General features: G+C 39.3%; 1 protein-coding gene across 1 annotated transcript in view; it reads left to right on the top strand.

Annotated features, from left to right (window-relative positions):
• FER (FER tyrosine kinase) overlaps nt 1-23,079 on the top strand; it is a 357,078-nt gene that overhangs the window by 255,361 nt on the left and 78,638 nt on the right. The window contains exon 17 of the mRNA XM_019532458.1: nt 16,875-16,998. Within this exon, the coding sequence (XP_019388003.1) occupies nt 16,875-16,998 (124 nt within the window). The remainder of the gene's footprint in view (nt 1-16,874; nt 16,999-23,079) is intronic.

The following is a 23,079-nucleotide window of genomic DNA, read 5'->3' on the forward strand; positions in this document are numbered from 1 at the left end:
GAAGCCACATGGCAGGGAAAGCTTTATTGTGCCTCAGCTCCCCTGGCTTCAAACCCTCTGTTTCCCAGTTTGCATTCTGTGCCATGCAGCAAGCATGCTGGTTCTCTGTTCTGCCCTGATGTATGTTGTGTGCCGCGCAAGGAGCCTGTTGGTTCTCAGTCTTGTGCCCTGGCTATTCCTCCCCTCCCCCAGTTTCCCAGCCCAAGACAGCTCCCCCAGGCCAGCCAGTATAACCCCTGTTGCCCCGACCCAACTCTCTCCCCTCCAACCCAATCCCAGTTCACTAAGCCACGTGCAAGATTTTAGTCCTTTAATTTTTTTTAAAATACCTTTTTTCACTCCTTTCTCTTTAGTCCCACTCACCTCACCTCACCTCAAACAGTTTTTCAATATTTCTCCCCTCCCACCCTCTGTTCTGGCTGGACTCCTGTTGACTATGAAGGGAAGGAAGCCACAGCCCCCATGCTGGTTTCTCGACCTCTAAGCTACATGCTCCCTCCCCCGCCAAGAGAGGAAGACTTCTAGATCCTGTCCAGTCCCCTGCTTACTAGCCCTCTAGTGGCAAGCCGACTCATGCAGGTCTGAAACAACACAAAGCCTTCACCTGAAACTGCTCTAAAAGTGCCATAATTTTATGATATCATAACATTCCACAGATTTCTGACATTAACCAGGTGACCTGTGACAAAGCCATTAGAGACCAGATCTAGAAATGTCTCTAGCCGAAAATAACAGAAGTTCCATCACATAGTAGTTTAGCACCAGGAATCATCACCTGAGCTAAAGACAGAAATGGGAGATCACATTTCTTTTCTTGAATCTTGAATATCAGACTGACTTGACATGCCTGAAAGCTAGAAACAGATGTTCCATATGTTGCTGAAGGACAGTTCTCATCCAAGGATTGTGGGTCTAAAAAAACTGGAGAAAGAGAAGTAGGTTATTTACCCCGAACCGTTATGTTTTGAGGTAATTGCCTGCATCCATACTACCAAACCCCCCCACCCCCACGACACACTTCTTTATAGTGTATCCTAGACTTTGACGAAGTGGAAAAAATTGAAGTGTGGGATATGTGCATAGCTCCTTCTAACACTTTGGATCGAAACATTCATTACTGCAAGAAAGGTGGTATGTGGGCCCTAGCTTTCTAGAGAACTATGACTTGCATGCACACGAAATGTAACTATAAACTCAAGAGTGTAGATATGCATCTCAAAAAACTGCAAATACAGTTAAGCAGCCAGTTTTCTCTTGAGTTTGTTAGATGTGCTGTTGCACCATGTGTGGACAGGAGGAAGATTATAAAGTTCCATAGGTGGCACAAATCTTTTCTATTATTGCTAATCTTGAGATTCGAATGTAGATTTTATCTCTTAAAATATTCTATGCATTGATGATATTTCATTTTCTATCAAGGCTGTACAAAATTTAGTGTATGCTTCCTCCATCAGCTATAATCAGTCAGTTGTAAACAGAGAAAAGCACTTCCATCTATATGGAACCAGATAAATAAAATGGCACAGACAAAGTATTTCTGCTAAATTATTCCTTCAGAAGAAGCCATCTGGCTTTTGAAATACTTTTGTATATGTTGCATTTATTTTCATTTTCTGCCATTCTAGCCTTCATATTATTGGATTTTGTTTTATATAATTCAGTCAGAACCTTTTCTAAACAAAAAAAATTATTTCTGATTTCTTAATAACTGTTGCTATTTAAAGAAACAATTTCACTGTTGTCATATAGAAAATGTGAGTGAAAAGTCCATAAACTGCCTTTGTGCATGGATAGTCTTGTACAGTTTTATCCAAAATCTCTTTGTTTCATTAGTCTTAATATAATCTAATTATGGTACTTTTTTCTTTGATTTTCTTCATAGGAAAAAACTTCTAGAAACTGGGTATTCCAACAGCAGAACTGTTGTTTGTTATCTTCATAGGTACATGAGAAACCTGAACAATTCCAGTTGACAGAGTTTATTTTTTACTTCTTTACACTTATGCAAACATAATATTAGTGGGTGCAGTATTGCATTACAACCTGATATAAAACTACTCAGTAAATCAATATGCTGCTTTGAAGAAAACCATCTCTTGACCTCTCAACCTTGGATTTTTGAGTATTATTTGCCAGATAGCTGTTTGATTCTAAGTATCTTAAAAATTATATTTTCCTAGCATTATGACATGCATTTTCAACATTGTAAAGAAGTTTTTAAATAAGTTTAGACTTTAAAGATAACTGATAAACCTACACTATGGATTGGTAATGAATATGGGGCTTGTGGGAAGCAATGAAGAATAGAATGTGATATAAAGTATTAGGCTTCCTTTATACAGTAAAAACTTGGCCACTATAACCCTTCAAATTATAATGGTGCTCATGCCATGACAATTTAATGGGAGCATTTTTGTAGTATTTCTGGCATGTGTGTTGTACGTATCATATAAGGAATGTTGAACCAAAAATTATCTCAGTGCTTGGTGCCCACTTCAGGGGCAATAACAAAAGTATCCTGGTACTGTGGCTGAGCTACCAGTATATACTTTTGTCTGGAACATCAGTTCCCCCTCCTCTTCTGAAGGCACTACAAATATACTATTGTCCGTACTGCAAGTCTTGTTAAAGTTGATAGGACTTAATTGCATGCTTATAGTAAGCTACTTACAAATTGTTTTGGTGAATCAATACCTTAAGAACGTGTATAACTCCAAATAATAAATATTTTTCTCCTTTTATGTTCTATATGGAAATGGAAATTTTATAAGCTTGAAACTTGGAGCCTTTGAGCATTTGACAACATGCTGCCAAGACTCAACAACAAAACTGCAAAGCAGGCAGAAGTTGGCTCCCATTGCCTGACAAAAGGAAGACAGATTCTATTACTTGTATGAAAAAGATATCACTAACAGTGTCCTTTTCATAGATTAAATAACTGAATTCCTCCAGAGATCAGTGTATTGATATAGTTTATAAAACTAAACTGCAACTGCTTTACCATATTTAACTGTTACTTGTTACTATTTCTTCTCTTCCACAGAGCTGTGGTTGTCCCTTTTGAAGACCATGGGTTTCAAAAGCATAGTGTTTCATAGCCTTATAATTTTACTCCCATCCTATTAAGTGTTGAGGCATTGTGCTGTTATTACTCTATTTATATCTCCATATTTATAATATAAAAAGAGCATATATTGTAGAGGAATATATGAAAGGATAGTTTTAGATAGAGTTTTAGATTATAACAAGGACTTCTATAACGGAGTTCCTGATAGTTGTGTTGCAAGTTGGCAACTACCTGTTAATAAAATAGTTGTACTGGTTTGTGCAGTCCTGTATAGCCCTATTATTTCTCCATGCTTGGAAACAGAAACCAAGTAATTGATTTCTTTTTGGTAATGGCAGTATAATTGTTCAATTATTTCTGTAGTACTTACATTAGTTGGAGCAGAAGTCATCTTTTTGTTGTGTTGTGTCCCATTAACTGACATAACAGTTAGCCATGTAAAATACAAACCATTACATTCCTTATATAAGAATTGTATTATTTTCCAGCAATCAAATTATTTAGTTTTATTTCAGTTATACTGTCGTTTCATATCCTACCTATATAGTCTCTGTATTTCATTTTTGCCAACTTATATTTTGTAGATGTTTTCACATGTAGCCCAAATACTATATTATTATCTTTTATATTAAAACTTTTTAAAGAAGTAAGTAAAGAAATCACACAGCTAGAGTTCTAAATTGAAAGAACTGGAGTAAAATCCTCTTAACTAAGCTTTGATGATATTCATACAGACTGTTTCTTGTGGAGATGAATAGCTAGTACATTTGCTACAGTGGATTGTACAACTCTGTATTTGCCAGTAGAATAATCCTCTGTTTGTTAAAGGATAGACAATTAAGCCTGTATTCATGTCACAGTGATGAAAATAATCTAATATGAAATGGCATACAGTATTTTGTACAGAATGCTTTACAGATGTAAATTGCTCTAGGTGGGGTTTTTTCCTCTTGTGCAGGAGATAATGCTTCCCAATCAAGGCTGAATGGAATAAGTAACAAACATTTCCCAAAGCCTTGATTAAAAAAAATATATCCCAGAAAAAGTAAGAGATATCTTTGTTCTGTCTTGACTTTTAAGGTATAAATATAGTTTTTATATATTGTTAATAATAGCTATAAAATGTACACTAGGTCACTTTCACTAAGGACCTGGAAGTTCATATAATCATAAGCAGTTCAAGCCAAGCACTGAAAATGTATTGGCAATTTTAAGCCTCCAGTTTTAAGCCTCATATTCTTTTTTGCTGAAATGTAACAGAATGTGTGAAACTGGCAGCATGTGAGAATAATGTAAGAGACTAAACAAATTTACATTCTGTTTAAATATGAATTAATGAAAACAGTTATCTTGGTCTGGCTGCCTAGATATACTGAAAAAAGAATGAGATTTTAAATTATTTAGTTTGTTTTGTGTACCAACCTTTATTATTTTGAAAGAGGTCAAAATGTTTATAAAACCAACACACTGTATATTAAAACTCAACATTTATAGATTACTAAAACTGTTCAGTTCATATAAGAAACTGTGGTTCACATTTTTTCAAATGTAGATATGTAAGCAAAAGTCAAGACAAAGATTATTGTATCATTTCAATTGTATAATGTTTAATTCACTTGTAATTCTGAGATTTCTTGAGTGCCATGCTAAGTGTGAGGATTAATCCATTTTCTTGCTGAATTTAAAAATAAATTTTACTTTGATAGATGGGGAGAAGAAATTTTAGCAAAATTCCAGTAATTTGTCTTCATTTTGTTATAAAACAATTGTAAGCCAAAAAACCCCACAGAAACAAAGAAAACTTTATAAGTGGCTCTGAATTCACAATAATCTTCTAACAAAACAACCAATGAAATTCAAAATTAAACCTTATAGTTTAACCTCCATTGTAACCATTTTCCAGTCAGGTGGCAGTATCAGAATATTCATTGGAATATACCAATGATGTTACTTATTAGAGTGGGGAATCCTGTTTATTTAAAAATAGAAAGTATATTTTCTTCAATTAAATTGACTTTTTCCCCTTTACAGTATTTAAAGTTCCATTTTTATAGTAACTAACAAGTGTTAAGAGTCTTACATGAATAAAATAGAATATTGGGACAGTAGAAATGCCCATAGTACTGAAAAAAATCTAATTTAATAAGTTCTGTGAAGTGGAATTATGCTTATTTACTGGCCAGGGACAGACATTATATATAAACCAGTTTAAGTAATCAGAAACTTGCTTAAACCTGTAACAAAATAGATGTTCAGTGCACATAGACCAGTTTGAAAATGTCTGAAAAAAGTTTGAGATAAGACTGGTTGAATGTAGTATCAGACTTAACTGATCTGAGTCAAACTGGTAATAACCCCCTGCTCCTCTGCCTTATGCAGACACTTCAGCATTAGCTAGCAGACCACATGCTGGCTGTGGTCCATGCCATTGAAGATAACAAAGGCAGACAGGCCTTTTGGAGATAATCAACATGTAGCTTAATGTCCTTTCTTGGAAAAGCTGTTTAAGAAGAGCTCCATTAGTTAATGGAGGGAGGCTTTGTTTTCCTAATGGGTTGATAAACACTGAGTTAGGGGTGATAAACATTCCCTGCTGGGCAGCTCAGGAGGTGGGAGAATAGTGAGAGCATCCTGCCAAGGCCTGACCATGCCCACCTCAGCTCAGCTCTGTGAAAGGAAAGGGAGGGCTGGTTTAGCACCCCCTAGCTTCTAGCCTGAGCCAGTGCAGGCATGTGCCTGCAGTTCTAGAATGAAAAAGGGAATGATTATCAACCTCCAGATCAGTCCAAGCTTTGCAGGTTAGACTAACCTGCAAATTTTGAATCAGTTCAGGCTCAGGCTTTTTGAATGTCTGTCCCTAGCCATGGTGTCACTGACATTACTAAGTTTAGCCACCACGAGGATTTTTCTCATTGAATAGAAACTATGCCATGTCAAAACTTTACATCTTGAAACAGAATAAAAAACACTGCTTAAACATTACAGAAATGCATTTTTATTGTATTTAAAAAGCAGGATGTTGGGGAGTTAGTTGCCATTAATGAGCCCTTGCTGATCAAGAATTCTTGCTCTTATTTTTTATACTTAATTTTTATTTTCAAATGCATTTAATTTTTAATATTGAATTTTTTTGCATGCCAAAGAGCTGGTTCAAGTGCAACTTTGGTTTGTAATAGCATCAATTCATTTTACCTGGAGCAAAAATGAGCATTGACTTTTTTACTTATTTAGTTTTCTTTTTAAATATTTCAGATTTCTTTTGGTTTGCTTTTCCTGGGATTCTTGTGGTGAAGTGCCAGTTTTTAAGATCAGGTTGTCTCCATCATAATTTAAGTCAGAACAGTTGCTGCCAGACCAGTCAGATTTCTTTGCCTGAAAGAAAAAATCTTAGAAACATAGTTTCAATTTAGTCCAATTCTGGTGCTGCCCACTGGAGTTGCTATTATATATTAATATTCTATGCTGTACCCCATGGACACTGAGAATGGTTGTCACTAATCACTGATCAGCTGTGAGAGTGGACATCAGAAAAAGTAAAGTTCTCTGGCATTGCTTTACCTAATCCAGGAAGCTGTGGCACTGAAGCAGGGTTTTTTTAATCTGTAAAATAAGCAGCATCATGAAACAAATGACGTTGTATCTCATTTACATTTGTTAGCAACATTTGGGGCAGTTGTGTAGTAAAATGTAACTTAATGTTTAGGCCCAGTAGCTGGTTTGGAAAGAGAGAGGCTGAAGCTTTGAACCATTCTTTCTAGTTTTTGTATAGTTATGTCTATGTTTACTTTTACTTTACATACACATCTTATTTCTGTTGACATCTTTTCTATCTAACACTGCAATTGTAGACTCAAAAAATAAGGCTGAAAAGAACCGCAGAAGGTCATCTAGTCTGACCTTCTGCTCAGCGCAGGATCACCATGATCTAAACCATCCTAGATAAGTGTTTGTCTAACCCACACTTAAAAACATCCATGGATGGTTCTACATAATCTGTTTCAGTGTATAACTACCTCATAGTGAGAGCTCTTCCTAACACCCAAGCTAAATTTCTGTTTAAGACCTTTAAGACCTCATAACTTGTTCCTGGAGGAAGAAGACTTTTTAAACTCTTAATTGCAATGCAAAGCAGTCCAACTGACAATCCAGGGGCTGCATGCAGCCTGTGAGGAATTAAATTATAGTCTCCAGGCTCCTGCTTGGCCACCACTTCCCACAGCCCTCTGGCTGCAAAAGTAATTGGAGGATCTAGCCACCAGCTCCCTCCTCCAGCTGGCTCTTCTTGCCTCTACCTTAAGGGAAAGGTTAGTGCACCAGCCAGGGAGCTGAAGGTGAACCTGAGATATACAGTATTAGTATTTGGGTAGTGTTTTCAAATGTAGGGTCTATTTCTCTGCTGGAGTATCCTTGTTGTATAAAGGAAGATTTTAGGCTGGCTAAGTGGGCCATTCCAGCACAGAAATAAACCATACATTTGTAAAAGTTGTCCAAATACCTTGGACACTTCCTATAATATAAAAAGAAACCTCCCTGTGACTGAATGTGCACTTCTGGTAGTCACCTGCCACTCCACACTGGAACCTATCAGTAGAATCATCAAACAATAACAGTGTATACTCAACAGAGATCACACCTTGAGAGAGATATTCCCAACCCCTCTCTGGTCTTGGCTTTCAGGCAAACCCCGAACCTTGTCCAACTCATCATCAGGAGGCTAGTTCCCACTACCCAGCAGACATCAAGTAGGATATAGCCTTGCCTTGGCATAAAATGCTTAACCTGTCAGCACATCTCCACTGCTACTACAGTTAACACCCCGAAACGTAATAAAACCATCAGAATCCAGGGTTCTTACACATGCCATTCTCAAAACAGGATATATATGATCTAGTGCACCATTTGTCCTCATGACAAATATGTGGGTGAAACTAAACAGTAACTATGCACCAAAATGAACTTTCAGAGGAAAAATATAAAGGACAGAGATGGACTTACACCATCAGTGTTATATTTTTTCCTGAACAACCACTCCCTCTCTGACCTCACTATCCTCATGCTCAAGGGAAATCTACCTAACACCTTTAAATGGAGAACTTGGGAACAAACATTCATAAGCTGGCTGGATAGTAGGGCTGTGTGAAGCTTCGTTAGCGAATTCGATTCAGAGGAGATTCGGCCAATTCGAGGACCAAATGTCCGAATCTGAATTGGGAGACCAAGTAAAAGCTCCAAATTGATTCAGAAAAAGATTCAGCCAATTAAGAGATTCGGCCATAGATTAAACAGGTAGCTGACAGCTGCCTCCAGATCGTAAGTCTGTTGGGGTTGGGGGAGGGAAAGAGGGCAGGGGAGGGGGAGATATTGGGGCAGGGACAAGCTGCCCAGCCAGGGCAAGGGTGCAGGATATGGGGATGGCAGCGCTGGGAGCAGGGGCCCAGGGAGAGGCAGGCACAGCTGGAGGAGCTGCAAGAGAACCTGCAGCCACCCGGCTGTGCCTGCCTCTCCGCTGCCGATCTGAATCTCCAAATCTCTCCGAATCAGCACCAAATCTTCCAAAGATGATTTGGCCAAATTGATTCAAGACAGTGATCCAAATCTCCAAATGGAATCACTGTCCTCTGAATCGGCCGAATCCAAATCCGAATTGAATACTTCTCTATTCGCATAAGCCTACTGTATAGTAGGAACCAAAGACTTAACACTGATATTGGCTTTATGGCATAATATAACCTACCTGATTCTTGAATTCTTCCCACATATAAAAGGTAATAATGACCCTCCTCCCTTTTGATAGGCCTTGATTTTCTACCCCAGGGAATTTTTCTCCCCTCTCTTTTAACTGTTTTTTACTATCCTGTGTTGGCTTTTACTCCTTAGACTTGAAAAACATTTTGCATTTGAAAGCTTTTCTAGCTCTATCCCATCTCTGCAGTTGCTCCAATAAAAAAAAAAATCACCCTAAGAAATCTTTTCCTTCTCCTTTGGTATTATCATTTTTAAAACTTCTGTTTTTAAATCTTTCTTTTATTGGACTTTGTTTCTTTTTTCTCATGTTGCTTTGTCTTTTTGCATGATCTGTGCCATAATCAAGTTACGGCCCTGCTGTTTATTAGACCCAGTCAGAGTGATGGTTAAAGTAGCAGACACTGAGCTCTCCACTTCAAATAAATGAAGGCATGTTGTTTCTTAACAAGATTCTTTGGACAGGCATATATAAGGAGGTCCCATTAAAAACAAATTTGAGCTTGAAAATTCATTTTGAGCAATATAAAAGAAGAACCCAATTGTGATGTGTTTCCTGCTTTATCTTGAGTTAGTTTTTCATAGCAAGAAAATAAGCAGACTTTGAAGGATCAGGTTTTGAATTCTCTTGCAAAGCAGTAGTGACTTACTCTCACTTTCTTAAACTTCTTTCTACATCAGTAATGAAGCAACATATCATTACGGCTTCCTCTGTTGACTGGGAAGACTGCTCAAAGCTTTTAGCCACATTCTCTAATCTAAGAAGTCTCCCTTCCATGCCTGTTTTAGATTTTCTCTTAAATGTTTTGTTCTTGGCCTGCATGACTCATTTGCTGGTGTTTATCAGTTTTTGTTGTCTGTATTACCAAAACTGAACTGATTTCTTGGTTATCTTGGGTTTTTTAAGACAATTTCAGAAATGTGCAAGTTTTTAAAAAAGTTCCCTCCACATAATTTTGTTGATTATACACCAATTTCTTTCTGAAAATCCTATGTATTTAGACAGCTATAGAAACAAGGAGGAATACAAAGGAATTCCAGGAGGTTGAGGTTATTCCATCTTTACAAAGGAAATAATATGTAATAATGGCTATAAAATATCACCTTTATTATCAATATGATTATGTATAAAAATAACATTCAGTGATATTCATTTATACTCAAGAATTTGGCTAGGGACTCTGGCATACTGGTGGATGAAATTTTCTCCTATGTTGAAGTCAGGAATGGAAAATTTATATTTCTGCAAACCAGTTTTAGATCTACAGAAATCTCCAAGGAACTCTAAAGCACAGTTGATTTTTATTATTTTGTCTATGAACAGTACCCACAAGTGTAACTGACACTTTACAGAACCAACAAAAGTTACAATCACTGCTTGAAAGGTTTACAATATAATTTTAGAGATGATTCAATGAATAAGAGCAGCCAGCAGTGGGGGGGAAAATAGAGAAAAGAGATGATGGAGATTATAAAAATGAGATAATTATTAGAATTGAAATACCAGCTGTGACCAAAGTCTGTAATATTTCTCGTCTTGTTGTAAATTTTACTTGTCTTTCACATTTATTATACTTTGAAATCTTTGTGTAGCCAGTTCTATAAATATTTTAAAGAATTTTGTTGCTTTGGTAGAAGAGCTCCTCTACGTGGAACTATTAGGCACTGTTTTTGAAAAGTTTACATTCTGTTATTCTAACTAGAATTTATTTTGTTGAATCAATAATAAGTTATACTGAAATTCTTTCAGTGCTCCCAAAAGTTTCTATTAATCTTTTTTTCCTGTTTACACTCTGGCTGACATGGTCTCAAGGTTTAATTGCATCTTAATGTTGTTACATGAAAGATATTTGGGTCTTTGCTTTCATTAGCAGAACGTCTTCTGGTGTCTTCCACTTTTGAATTTATAAATGTCAGAGGACCTGCAAAAAATGAAACATAAAACTGAAATTCCCCATATCACTTCCTACCATTCATAATTTTGCATCTTGACAGGTTCACTCTGTTTCTTTCTTCAACTTAATGAATTCTCTGGTAACTGTGTTGAATCAGGATAAAAATATTACTTTTTTGACCATTTTAGGAATATTACCAGAGTATGATCTTTTCTCCCTTTTTTGAATAAATTTAATTCCAAGAGCAGCTAGTCTTAATTTTGAAGGCTAGGAGGCTGTTTTGGGACTTCCTTTTGAATTGTGAGTGGCTGCTATCTTCTTGTGAAGTTCAGCAACTGAGGTTTCACATCAGTTCAGATGCTACTGTTATTTTATAGACTGTAAGCTAGTTTTCTGTAATGTCTCTGACTGATTTTACATTCCTGCTAATAGCTTTAGGGTATCCATGTGGGTAGATCCTTTTTATTTTGGGCTTGCTCCTTCATTTTCGGTATCGCCCTTTGAGCGGAGACTTCTTTCTCTTCCAGAAACTTAATTCCTTTGTTTTCCTTTACTTTCCTCAATTGGTTATTGGGCATGCTAAATCTTCTAGACTGAAGATAACTTTTCACCTGGCATTTGCTTAGAAGTTTTGTTTAATTTTTGTCTGCCTTGTGTAGTGCTTTGAATTACTATGTGCAGATAGCTGCTGATACGTTTATGGAACTAAGGGGGGCCCATGGTTTCCATAAGTATGAGTACATTCTATAAGTTTACATTCTTATATATTTTTAACTGCTGCTTTATGCTTGAGCAATGAATGGTATATAACAAATTTGTAGGTTACGTTGTAATTATGCTGCTGTTTTTCTTCTTTGAAAACGATTTACAAGTATACTATAACTAGAAAGAATATGTTGAAATATGGGAAAGATGGACTGTATTGAGGAATGGTTACCTTTTACGTCACCATCAGCTTGCTGTCTTTCAAGGTGGTAGAAGAAATAAAGATAAACCTGGCATTCCATCCATAATGCTTTTGTTTTAAAATGTCTCATAATATCTGGGACTCTTATCTCTAGTTCAGTTTTATTGACCAAGAAGCTCCCTTTTTCATTTGTAGAATTATGAAGAAAGTTCTCTGATGTACCTTTTTTCTGTAAAGTTATACTATGCTTTATCTGAGAGGTCCTTGTTTCAGGACCAAGTATGGTAGATGATAGAGATAAAAAAAAGTTCTTCTTGACCCGTGGGACATGTTACAGTTAGTGTGTGATTAATGTGTTAATCTCACCATAAATAGTAACAGTTCTATATGTGCAACCAATTCATGGCTCCATAAATCAGCTGATTGTTGTCCCAAGCCCCAGCCCCTGAACTGGCCCCAGGTTATCCCCAGGTCTCAGACTGTCCTAGGGCTGCCCCAGGACCAACAATCAGTTATTGTCAACCCTGACCCCAAGCAGCTCAGTGTCTGGACCTAGCTCAGGACTGGGGGCAGCCTTTGGTCTGGAACAGAGCTACCCCTTGCCTGATCCATCCCTTGCCTGATTCCCCCAGACTGGGGGAAGCTCTGCAGTGGTATGATAGGGAAAATTTATACCCCATCCAAAACATAATGCCTCCTGCTATGCACATCTGGCATGACAGAAGGTGTGCGGTTTGGGACAGGACATAAAATTCCATTGATTCCAATTGCAGCATTGCTTTAGAATTTGCCAGGGGCACTGGCCATTTTGCTTTGTGCCAAAGCAGGATTGTTCTCTGTTTTTCATGTAGAAGATTATTGTCCAATTTGACTACCAATGTACCCAAAAAAGGAGGCTTGAACCATTTTACTTGGGAGACTATTTCTTATCACCATGGAGTTTATTTTTAGAATTTTGCTAATGTTGAGCCGAAAGTTTTTTTCTAAGGCTTGTTCTATTTTGCCTATATAAAATAAATTCTTGAACCATTTTTGTGTTTTAAACTTTAACCCTGATTATCTTTGTTACGATTGTAAAATGCTTTTAACACTTTGGATTCCTAGAGTAAGTCTCTGGGTTTATCTTGTGAATTGTATTGCACATCTAAGAACGCTAATATTGTGTGGCACTTCCAGCACCCTTGAAAGGATCTCATGGCACCCCAGGGTGCCATTGGCACCTTGGTTGAGAATCACTGGAGTAGTGTGAGAGGAGAAATCAGTTACTGAACACTGCAAAAGGACTTTCCTCCCTGTAACCTTTACTGAAATATATGTATTTCTACTATGTACTATAAACACGCAAACACAAACATATATCATATATGAAGTTTGGTATGTAATCTATATAAAGTATGTATTTATGTATCATGTTAAAAATGTCAGTATTATGTTTGTGCATATGTATACATAAGAACACCATCCCCTTCCCCCCACCCCCGGAAGGTATATATCTATGTGTTTACTGGGTATCTTACTGCAAACAAATAAAATAAAATAAAAAGTTATTCATCTGGGGCTTGTCACTGATAAAGGACATGCAAGTGAAATTATTTACGTGTTCTCAACATGTTTACCTGATACGCAAAAGTCAGTCGGAATTTAGAGCACTAGGACAGTATATTTGTTTCTGAAGTGCCTGAAGGCAAATGCTAAGGGCAAACAAGAAAAGTGTCAGGGGCGGGGATGGGATATCAGACCTTTATTGGAGGTTAAGCAGGTATTTACGTTCTGGGAGTTTGCATTTAGGAACAACCCATTAAGCCTTCACTTCCAGCCTCTTTGTGTCAAAAGAAGCCCAGATCCTTGGCAAAGTGAGGGAAAAGTGTATCAGTTTGCAATTAAGTCCCTAATCCCTCTCACAAGCACTCTATCTATTTGAGGACTTCAAGCTAGTAGGCAAGAGAGTCTGCTGTTAATAAGATCTTTCTCTAATAACCTTTTTACCTCTTATAATGTGAAATAAATAGATATATCCAGCTAAGAAAATCCCAGCTGAAACATTTAGCATATGCTAATGTCTCTTTCCATTGCTAAGAGAGATTATGTTTTACTTAAGAGAAAGGATCACTCGAATCAGTTACATTCTGAATAAAAGCAAACAAAGACTGGAAGGTTCTTCATACAACAGCCTGTAAATCTTATGAAAAAACATACTGTATTTACTCAAATATAAGACAAGGTTTTTCATCCCAGTCAGCATGGAAAAAAAAGCTCCTCATCTTACATTTGCGTCCACAAAAACTCACTAAATACATTATCCACCATTAAACTGCTGCCAAAAGCAGCATGTGCTCAGCAATGGAAACCAACTATGAAGCTGATTAAATGTAGCCAACTTTAGTGTGACTATAAAACCCATGGCCCATAATGGGTAAATATATTGATGGTAACCTTTTTAGGAAAAAATGTTGCGTCTCAAGTCAGATCAACCAAATCGCTTCCAAATCTGTGCGAGTCCTTCAAGAACCGTTCATGGCCCTGCTATGGGCAAACATTCTCTGCCCCCTCCTGGGGCTTAAGATACTTCCAAATCCTTTGGCAGGCATTCTACATGCAGGCCCAAGCCCAAAGGCTTAGGGTGCAGATGCCCCTGAGTTTCACTTGCCCTCAGCCATATGCTCTCAGGAACAAGCTAGGGAGGAGTCTCCCATTTCCATAAAGTCAGCGTATAGCCGCAATCTTCCCACTGGAAGTGAAAGTGGGAGACTAACTATGCATTACCTCAGTCAGGTGCTACCCCCTGCCACATTTGTGGTTTTCCCCTGCCATTAGGAAAACCACCTTGGTTGTCATGGTATTTCCCGTGTCAGGCCCGTATTGGGTAAACATATTGATGGGAACCTACCACAAAGATAGGTTAGTGTAGCCCATCTGAGTTAGATATATGGTAGTCCCCATTGTACTTGGTCCCCCTCAGCAGTGATTTTTTCAAGTGATGGTAACCCACTACATTGAATACGTTTTGAGTTCCTCTTCACTCTCATGTCTGACCTGTGCCTGCCTTTCCCATTTCCGATGATTCCTGTTTCTTCACTAGCCTTAAATATCTGGTAAACATCACCTCATGGGGCCCCAAACAGTTCACCCAGAGTTGCTCTGTCACCCCATCTCTCATCCTGTTTCATACGGTTAATGTGGCCTTGCTCTCCATGAGTTGGAGCACACTAGGTTGTCCTGCACTTCATCTGCATATACATTTTTGCAGCATCCCAACACTCGACAAGAACACCGAGTCGGGGAGCTAAGTAGCACATGGACCCTTTGCAGGAGTATGTAGAGTATACAGACATACTTCAAAATGAAATGAGGTATTCGAAACATTTCAGAAATGTTTTGGAAAATTTCAGAGTTCCAGAGCCGGGCTTGCAGGGAAACAGCTGTATGCTGCTGCCCTGCCATGTGACTCGACTCCACAGCAGGGGTCTCCTTGCTGCTGCTTCCCACCCCACACCGCCCCTTGCGATGTGGGGCTGCATGGGGTGGACAGCAGCAGTAAGGACACCCCCCTCCCACCAGCGCAGATCTCTGCTTCCCATGGAGTTGGGTCATGTGGCAGGACATTGCTGGTCCCTGCTACGTGACCTGGCTCCACAGGGAGCAGAGATCTGAGGTAGTGGTGATGAGGATATCCTGGCATGGATCTGTGCAGAGCCAGATCACATGGCAGGGCAATGCTGATCCCTGCTGCACAACCTGGCTCCTCGGGAAACAGAGATCAAGGGCAGCGTGGGGTGGGCAGTGGCAGTGAGGAGACCCATGTGGATCTCTGTTCCCTCCGGAGCTAAGTCATGCAGCAGAGACCAGCAAGTTTGCTCGCTGCTCTGCGCTGCTTCCCTGGCCCACAACCCGGTATGACAGGGATCAGAGGTCCGCACAGAGATCTCCTCACTTGTAGAGAGGTCAGTGGCCCTCCCCCAGATGAACCACCCATGGCTCTGTCCTGCTCCCTGCTGAGACCTCAAGCCCCACCTGGCTGGGTAGGCGTGTGCAAAGCTTGCCTTGCAGTCCATTCAAAACATTCATAGGAGATTTGGCAGAGCCAAATCTCCAAAACGGATTCGTCCCAAATGAAACAGGACAGTGATCCAAAACACAAAAATGAATCACTGTCCTCCAAAATGGCTGAATCTGAAACTGAATCGAAACACAGCCATTTTGCACAACCCTAGTCTGTATTATATAAACATAGGGACAAAAGTACTGCTTAAGGAATACCTGTTCTAAAACTTACAGCAGTGTCAAAAAAGGCAAATTGCATCAATTCTGGATGAACCAAGTCTATGTGTACCTGTAGTAATTTTATGCAAATTACAACAGAAATACGTATTTCAAGATCATTGTTTTCAAATTTGCCCTTCACTTCCATATGCTCAGGGAAAGGAGGTTCTGGCAGCAAGGAGCAGGGGAAATGGCTGCAGGGGGAGCAAATGAAGGATAAGGGGGCTACCTGACCCCCTCCCTACCAATTTATTTTCCCAGCTGTAGCAGTGGGAGGAGGACAAATTGAAGGTAAACCTCCAATAATTAGCTTCTATACCTGGAAAATTATAACAAAACTATACATTTTCATGTATATAATTACTGGGGGGTCTTGTATTCAGAGTCCTCTTATGTTTGAGTAAATACAGTATTGTAATTGCTGACATTGTCTGTCTCAGTGAGTCTCCCTCTAGAAAGGGATCTTTAATTCAAGTTCTGACACAGTCTATAGAAGTCTATTAGAACTTGCATTTCCTCTTGTTTACTTCATTCTAAATCACAAGATCCATTTCTTAAGGATCTTATATCTGCAAATCACCTTTTGCATATTTACGGTTTTCAATAAACCATTGCAGCTAACATGAAGAACTTAAAGCTGCTTCTTATCTCACCCTGTTAAAATAAGCTATTTTAGTCCATAATTCACTGTTGTTCAAGTATATATTGAATACAGACGGAGGAAAATCTGATGTACCGTGTAATAAAAATATGGTCTTGATTAAATCTTGTCATGCTTTGTGCAGTTTTCACTTAGGGGCACTTAGATCAGTATTTAGGGTAGCTAAAGGAGACCTCACACTGGTGGGAACGTGTTCTATTTTTTTTTATCCTAGCCTTAGACAAATTAGTTGAAAAGTATAACTGATAGTGTAATACTTTTTGTTCAGTGAAGCATTCCTAATGAGAGAGATGTAGGTATCATTGCTGTCATGTCTTATTGTCCATCTGTCTATTTTTCTAGGAGGTGATTTCCTTTCCTTTTTAAGAAAGAAGAAAGATGAGCTAAAAATCAAACAGTTAGTGAAATTTTCATTAGATGCTGCTTCTGGTATGGCATATCTCGAATCTAATAACTGTATACACAGGTAAGGAAAATATTTATTTTCTGTGCTGCTAGTCTGCCTACTTAAAGGCCTAGCTAAAACATTAAATATATTAAAATGCTTATGGGAAACTAGAAGAGAAGCTACATTTTTTTAATAACAGTAATTCTGTGTTGTGAAGGCAATAATTACTATAGTTTCGGGCTTTTCTGTTACTCAGTTGAGTAACCGTAACTACTGCTTTCAATTTGTGTATTTCATTGCCAATAAGAATTGCTTTCTGAAAAAGGTTTTAAATTAAGAACTTGGTTTATATGGTGACAAGAGTTCATGTCACAAGTAAAGAAACTAACTAGCCACTTAGATTAATCTCTTAAATTAATACACATGCATAACCTAAAAAGAATTTTTAGTATGTTTGCATTTTCTGTTTTAGGGGAAACTCACTGATATGTAAAAACATGATAATAGGATAGAATCAGGAATCCTGTACATTAGTATATCAACTATTTACTGTTGACAACTTTCCCCATAGTATTTCAGATAGGCAGCCTTTTACTTTATAGCAATACACTTGATTTTTTTCCAACCCTCTAGAGCTTCCTGTAATCAGTATCTGTAAGGCAAGAAAAGATTTGCGCCCACTTTTTCATCCTAAATATTTAACTTTCTACCATGGCACATATGACTCCCTTCTAGGGGCCAAAGCATCAAAAGCATGATGATGATTCCTTTATGGGGAAATTTTCATTTACAGATATGACAAGGCTCTTAAACTGTAATATAAACATTTTGTAGCTATGTTCTGGGCTGATCAGCTAATTTCATACCTACTGGAACTCCACTTAAGTAGAATGGGAATATTTCATGTACTTAGCCAGGCATGAATTTCTTGTGTATCAGATGGGTCAAGTAAAGGATTTATATTTATCTGGTCCAGGGAGGGTTCTACAAGTTCTGAATTTAGAAAACATTACAATATTTGGTGAGGTTAAGGGAAAGCATTCAGGGAGGTTAGGGGGGTGTTAGATTGTGTTAAACATGGCCACACAATCTAAGGTAAGTCAGGATGGGGGAATTGGCAGAGAATTCTAGGGGGACAATTGGAGTCCATGTCAGGGTGGGGAGATCAGGTGGCTGAGCAGAATCCACAGGGGGCTTGGAGAGGATCAGGGAGCAAGCAGGGTCATGGGAAGGATCAGGGGGTTGACAGGGTCCATAAGGAGATTGGGGAATCGGGGGAGCAAGCAGGTCTCCAGGGAAATTGGGGGAGTGATCCAGGTATTGGCAGGGTCTGCAGAGGGGTAGGGGAATTGGCAGTCAGAGAGGCTCTACGATTTTGCCAAAGGCCCCTCCAGGCTCCCCAGTGCTGCTAAATTTCCCCCAGTTCCACAAACTGCCCCCAGGGATGGTTTTATCAGTGTTCACTGGTCCTAGGAGCCTGATGGAAGTAAGTTGGGGTGGCGGGAAGCTGGTGGCTCTGCAGGGGAGTTTGGTGGGATGGGGGGGCTCTCTCTTCCCTGCCCCCCCTCCAGAGCCAGGAGCTATTGTAGGCTCCTGATCCTCACCACCCCCAGATGAACAAGCACCCCCCTAGTGAATTAAGTCCCTTGAGCTGTCCACCCCTCCCTTCCCCTAAGTTTTATCAGCTCCCAGCAAATGCTGGTAAAACCAGCTCTGGGAGCAGCTTGCAGGATGGAGGGGTTTGATGGGCTCTGGGGAGAAGGTGGGTGGTCCATGGGTTGTGGGGGTTGTCTGTGTAGGAGCAGGGCAAGGGACCAGGGGCCTAAAAATAGCCAGTCCGTGGCAGCGGGGTAGGAAGAGCTTAGGGCTGGGGCCAGCAATTGTGCTTTTCCAATCCTGGGGCTGCACTAGGAAATGTACAGATTAGATCAGTCTCACAGGATCCAATCTAAGTTAGACTTACTCCAAGGTTGGGTTAACTTGGATCAGGTAGGTCATTTTTAGACCAATTTAAACTTCCTGAATTTTTGTACAGTTCATACTAAGTAGGAATCTAAGCGTAAGATCTGCACCTGGGTGATCTAATTTAGATTGGGTGGCCATTTTTCACATGATCTAACCTTCCCCAACTTCCTCAAGCCTAGCCTAAGGGTTCTTGCTTTTATTACACCAGCTGCATAGTTGGACTGGAGTTAGACAAGCTTTTGAATGCAAGGCATTCTTCATATTTTTCAGAGACATTATTTATGTTGTTTTGAGCTTTGCTACATATTCATCTGAGAAAAGTACAAATAAATGAGCTCTCAGATTCTGTACCCAAAACATTATCAATAAGGCTGGTGTACAAACTAACAAGACAGTTTTGTGTTACAAAAGAAACAAAGACCAAAAAGGATTACATGCTCAATGAAGAATGTAAAATGTACAATTTTGAAAAAAAGTATCACAAATAATGTGAAAATAGGATTCAAACCCCAGAATTACAGTTCTGTAATGGTAGAATGGTAGATTCTTTCTGCAATGTTAGAACAGGAGAAAATATTACCACAATATAAATGAGGGGACAAATACAAACATAAAATGTTTTCAAATGTCCTTATAGTTTTTTGACATTTAATTTAGTCCCTAACTAGAATGAAAGGTGGATCAAAAACGCCTGTTCAGATTTTCAGCAATTTCTGAAAGAGGAAGTATGGAGATGAGGGAACACCAAAGCAAAAAGAAATAATTAAATATTTGGAGTATATTTGATATATTGGAATCTGTAGCATTTGTTTAGTCTTATTGTTACTGGGAACAAAAAGAGCATGCAAAGTTTTCATTACATAAAAATATGACAGCTGAAGATATAAGTATGGCTTCCTTTTGGAGAACAACTCAGTGCTTTTCTTCAAACTCTGGAACAAAAATTCCTCAGTTCTTCAGCTTAATTGGAGGTACTGCTGTGTTCACTGAACACTTGAGGGTCGCCCTTCTCTATCTGTAAAGGAGACTCTCGACTTTTATAACAATCATAATGTAAACTGGAAATAGTATTTTTGCAGTAATTTCACCTCAGTAAATTTCTAAAGCTTGTAAGCTCAGTTATCTTCCAAAAATTTCAGCCAACTTGTTTTATGATTGATTTTGGTTGGTCTTAATATGAAGACTTGCAATATATAGTAAGTTTATCTTGGGTTTTTGTTTTTCCTGTGGGGGGAGGGAAGGGTTATTGGGGTTTTTTCCATCCTATATTTTTAGTGAGTTTTTTGAAAGGTATAAAATGTATATTTTGATATAAGATATACATTATATATAGAAAAAATGCCCAATTGTTTGAGATGGTACAAAGATTCTAATTGCTGTGCTTGAGAGAAGAGTATGTTAATCAAGGATGGCAAAGTTGAAAATGAGTTAAGTAGTTCTTTTCAACACTTTAACGTATTGCATAACTCACATTTTGTTGATGCCATAGACTCATCAGACCTTGCACTATTTATAGTTTCCCTTTGCTTTTTCCACTTGAGTAACTATGGAAACAATGATTTGTTAGCATTAGTGGAGCTTTATAATATTCACAAGTTCAAAATAAAGGCAATTTAGACAATAATTAGGGTAGTTTGTGAAACGTAGGACTCTGTCCTGCTTATAACCAAATACAGCAGGTGGTATACTTAAGAGGGTTAATGCATGCACTTCCTATTTTTTATTGCTCCCTTTTTAACCTTAAGAATTCCTGTAATGATGATTGACTGTGGCAAAGACAATGTTTGATAAAGGAAAATAGTGTCTTGTTGAAGAAAATAACTAGTTATAAAATTTAATCAAGGATCTAAATTAGATATTCAGCAATAATACATAATGTTATTAAACATGTAGGTTAGTAGATCAAAATATCTATTTTAGTTATCATTGTAGTTGAATGATACTTTATGCCAGGGCTGTCTTATTTCTGAGTGGCCAGGGGCTGCAGGCCCTTTGGGCCCCATGCCATTTAGTAGGTGCTCCACTGCTCTGTATCAATGCTTCTATGTCCTGCACATCATAATCCCACATGGGCTTCTCCGTTCTTTACCGCACCATGCGGTGGGCCTCCTCTCATTGTCCCATGCTGTGCTCCCCAGATCCCCTGAGCTCCCTTGGCCTTCTGGGCCATCCTGTCCTGAGACTTCAGTGCTGGCAGCAGCAGCAAAAGAGCAATGCAGGTTTAGGAGGAGCAACACCCAGACCAGGAGCCTCCTCAGGGACTGGTTGCCAGTTGTACAGCTCTGCTTTATGCTATACCTTTTGAGTTCTTTGAGATTTTGGCAATTAAATGGTAGCATATAATATAATATACATTTATAAAGTCTGTAAGTTGACAGGTAATTAGTTGTGGATGAGTCCTAAAATAGCTATGTTTAATGGTTTTAATGTAGGTTTATATTATGTACCTCCTGTTTTTCTCCATGTTAAAGTAGCTGATTATGGCATACTCTGATTGAAAGTCAGCTAATCAGAATTTTGTACCAAAGATTAAGTGACTAAATATCATTCAGATATAGGGTGGTTTAGTAGTATGTTGTTGTATTGGAAGCTGTAGAGCGATCGCTAGTTGAGCTGCAGTTCCAGTGAAATGATTTGCAACACTATTTGTGAGGGTACATCATAACACTGAATGAACATGTGCATATATATATAAATATATGCGTCCACCCTTGCCAGCTGTCAGCTCTCTAGACATGTAGACGGTGACTCCCAGAGCTCCCTTTCTTACAATTCTCTGGAACACAGGGGATGCAGTAATGCTCTTATATAGGTTGTGCAAGGATTGTGGATGTACACATTCTTATGAAATGGGGAAATAAGGCGGGTTTAATTTTTGAATAGCTAAATGAGAAGGGAGTTGTGCTTAATGACTTCCTGTAGTGTCTTCCAGCACGACTATTCTATGGGTGCGTCTACATGAGACGAGGCACTTTACTGCACATTAGACTAATTAACACACAGTAAAGCATCACCATCTATATGTGCATTGCAATTACTACACATTAAATTCATTGAATGCACTGTTTGCTAGTACCAGTACTTATGGGTACTAGAAGAATAGTGCATTAACTAATGCACAGTAGCACACATAGCTACTGAACAGGAGCAAATTGTAAATTGCTTCCAGTCATCCCAGGCAGCAGGGGGCCACAACTGCTGCCTGGCTAAGCCCCCAAGCTCCAGAGGGCAGAGGGAGCTATCGTGGCTCCAAGGGCTACTCCCTTCCAGCTGTGAAAAGAGCAGGGCTGGGCTTGATCCCCAAGAGACCAGCCATAATCTCCCTGCAGCTAGGAGGGCGAGGCTCCCAGAGCCAGGACAGCTCCCTCTGCCCCCCAGGGTTCCGGGCCAGCCCCAGTCTCTCTGTGGCTGGGACGGAACTGGCCCTGGAGCTCTCCCTCACTGTTGCATGGGGGCAGAGCAGGGCTGGGTTGCTTCTGTCAGGCGCAATTTGCTCCCAATGCAGGCGCATCTGTAGATGTGCACCAGGAAGTGCTTTAATGAGCCTGAATTTCCTGTGCAGAAAATTCAGGCATAGTAATTGCACTTGTAAACATGCCCTATGATAACTTGATGTTGAACAGATTTCTATGATGATGGAACAGCTACATTAAATGAAACAATGGGCTTTAGTATTATGAACAATAACAAACAGTTGAGAAAATACCTAGATTTGAAAATGAATGTTCCATGTTAAGAAAATATTTATTAAAAAATAGGGAAAATAATTAACTGGAGATAAAAACTGACTTGGCAACAGAATATTTTAAAATACTATGTCAGCAACCCCCAGCACGCTTGCCGAGCATGGCACCTGAGACCATTTTGCTCAGCATGCCACAGCCAGCCTCGGCTCTGGGTAGCAGCTGCGAGTGACGGAGCCCGAGCTGCTCCCAGCAGGGCTTGCAGCATCTCAGCTGCCTGCTGTGAGCATCCTGGGCTTTGTGGCTGGCAGCAGCTACCCAGAGCCGGGGCTGGCTGCAGCCAGGAGGCTCCAAACAGCTGCACCAGGCTCCAGAGCCCAGGCATCACTCTGTACTGGCACGTGCACCCGCGCATCAGAGCAAGTGGTGGGGGAGGGGATAAGTGCCTGAGGCAGTGCAACCTCAGTCCCTCGCTGGCTCCCAGCACAATGCTGGTGACTGGGCTCCGGAG

The sequence above is a fragment of the Crocodylus porosus genome, unplaced genomic scaffold (genome assembly GCF_001723895.1).
Source record: "Crocodylus porosus isolate Cpor-Errol unplaced genomic scaffold, CroPor_comp1, whole genome shotgun sequence".
NCBI classification, from domain to species: domain Eukaryota; kingdom Metazoa; phylum Chordata; order Crocodylia; family Crocodylidae; genus Crocodylus; species Crocodylus porosus.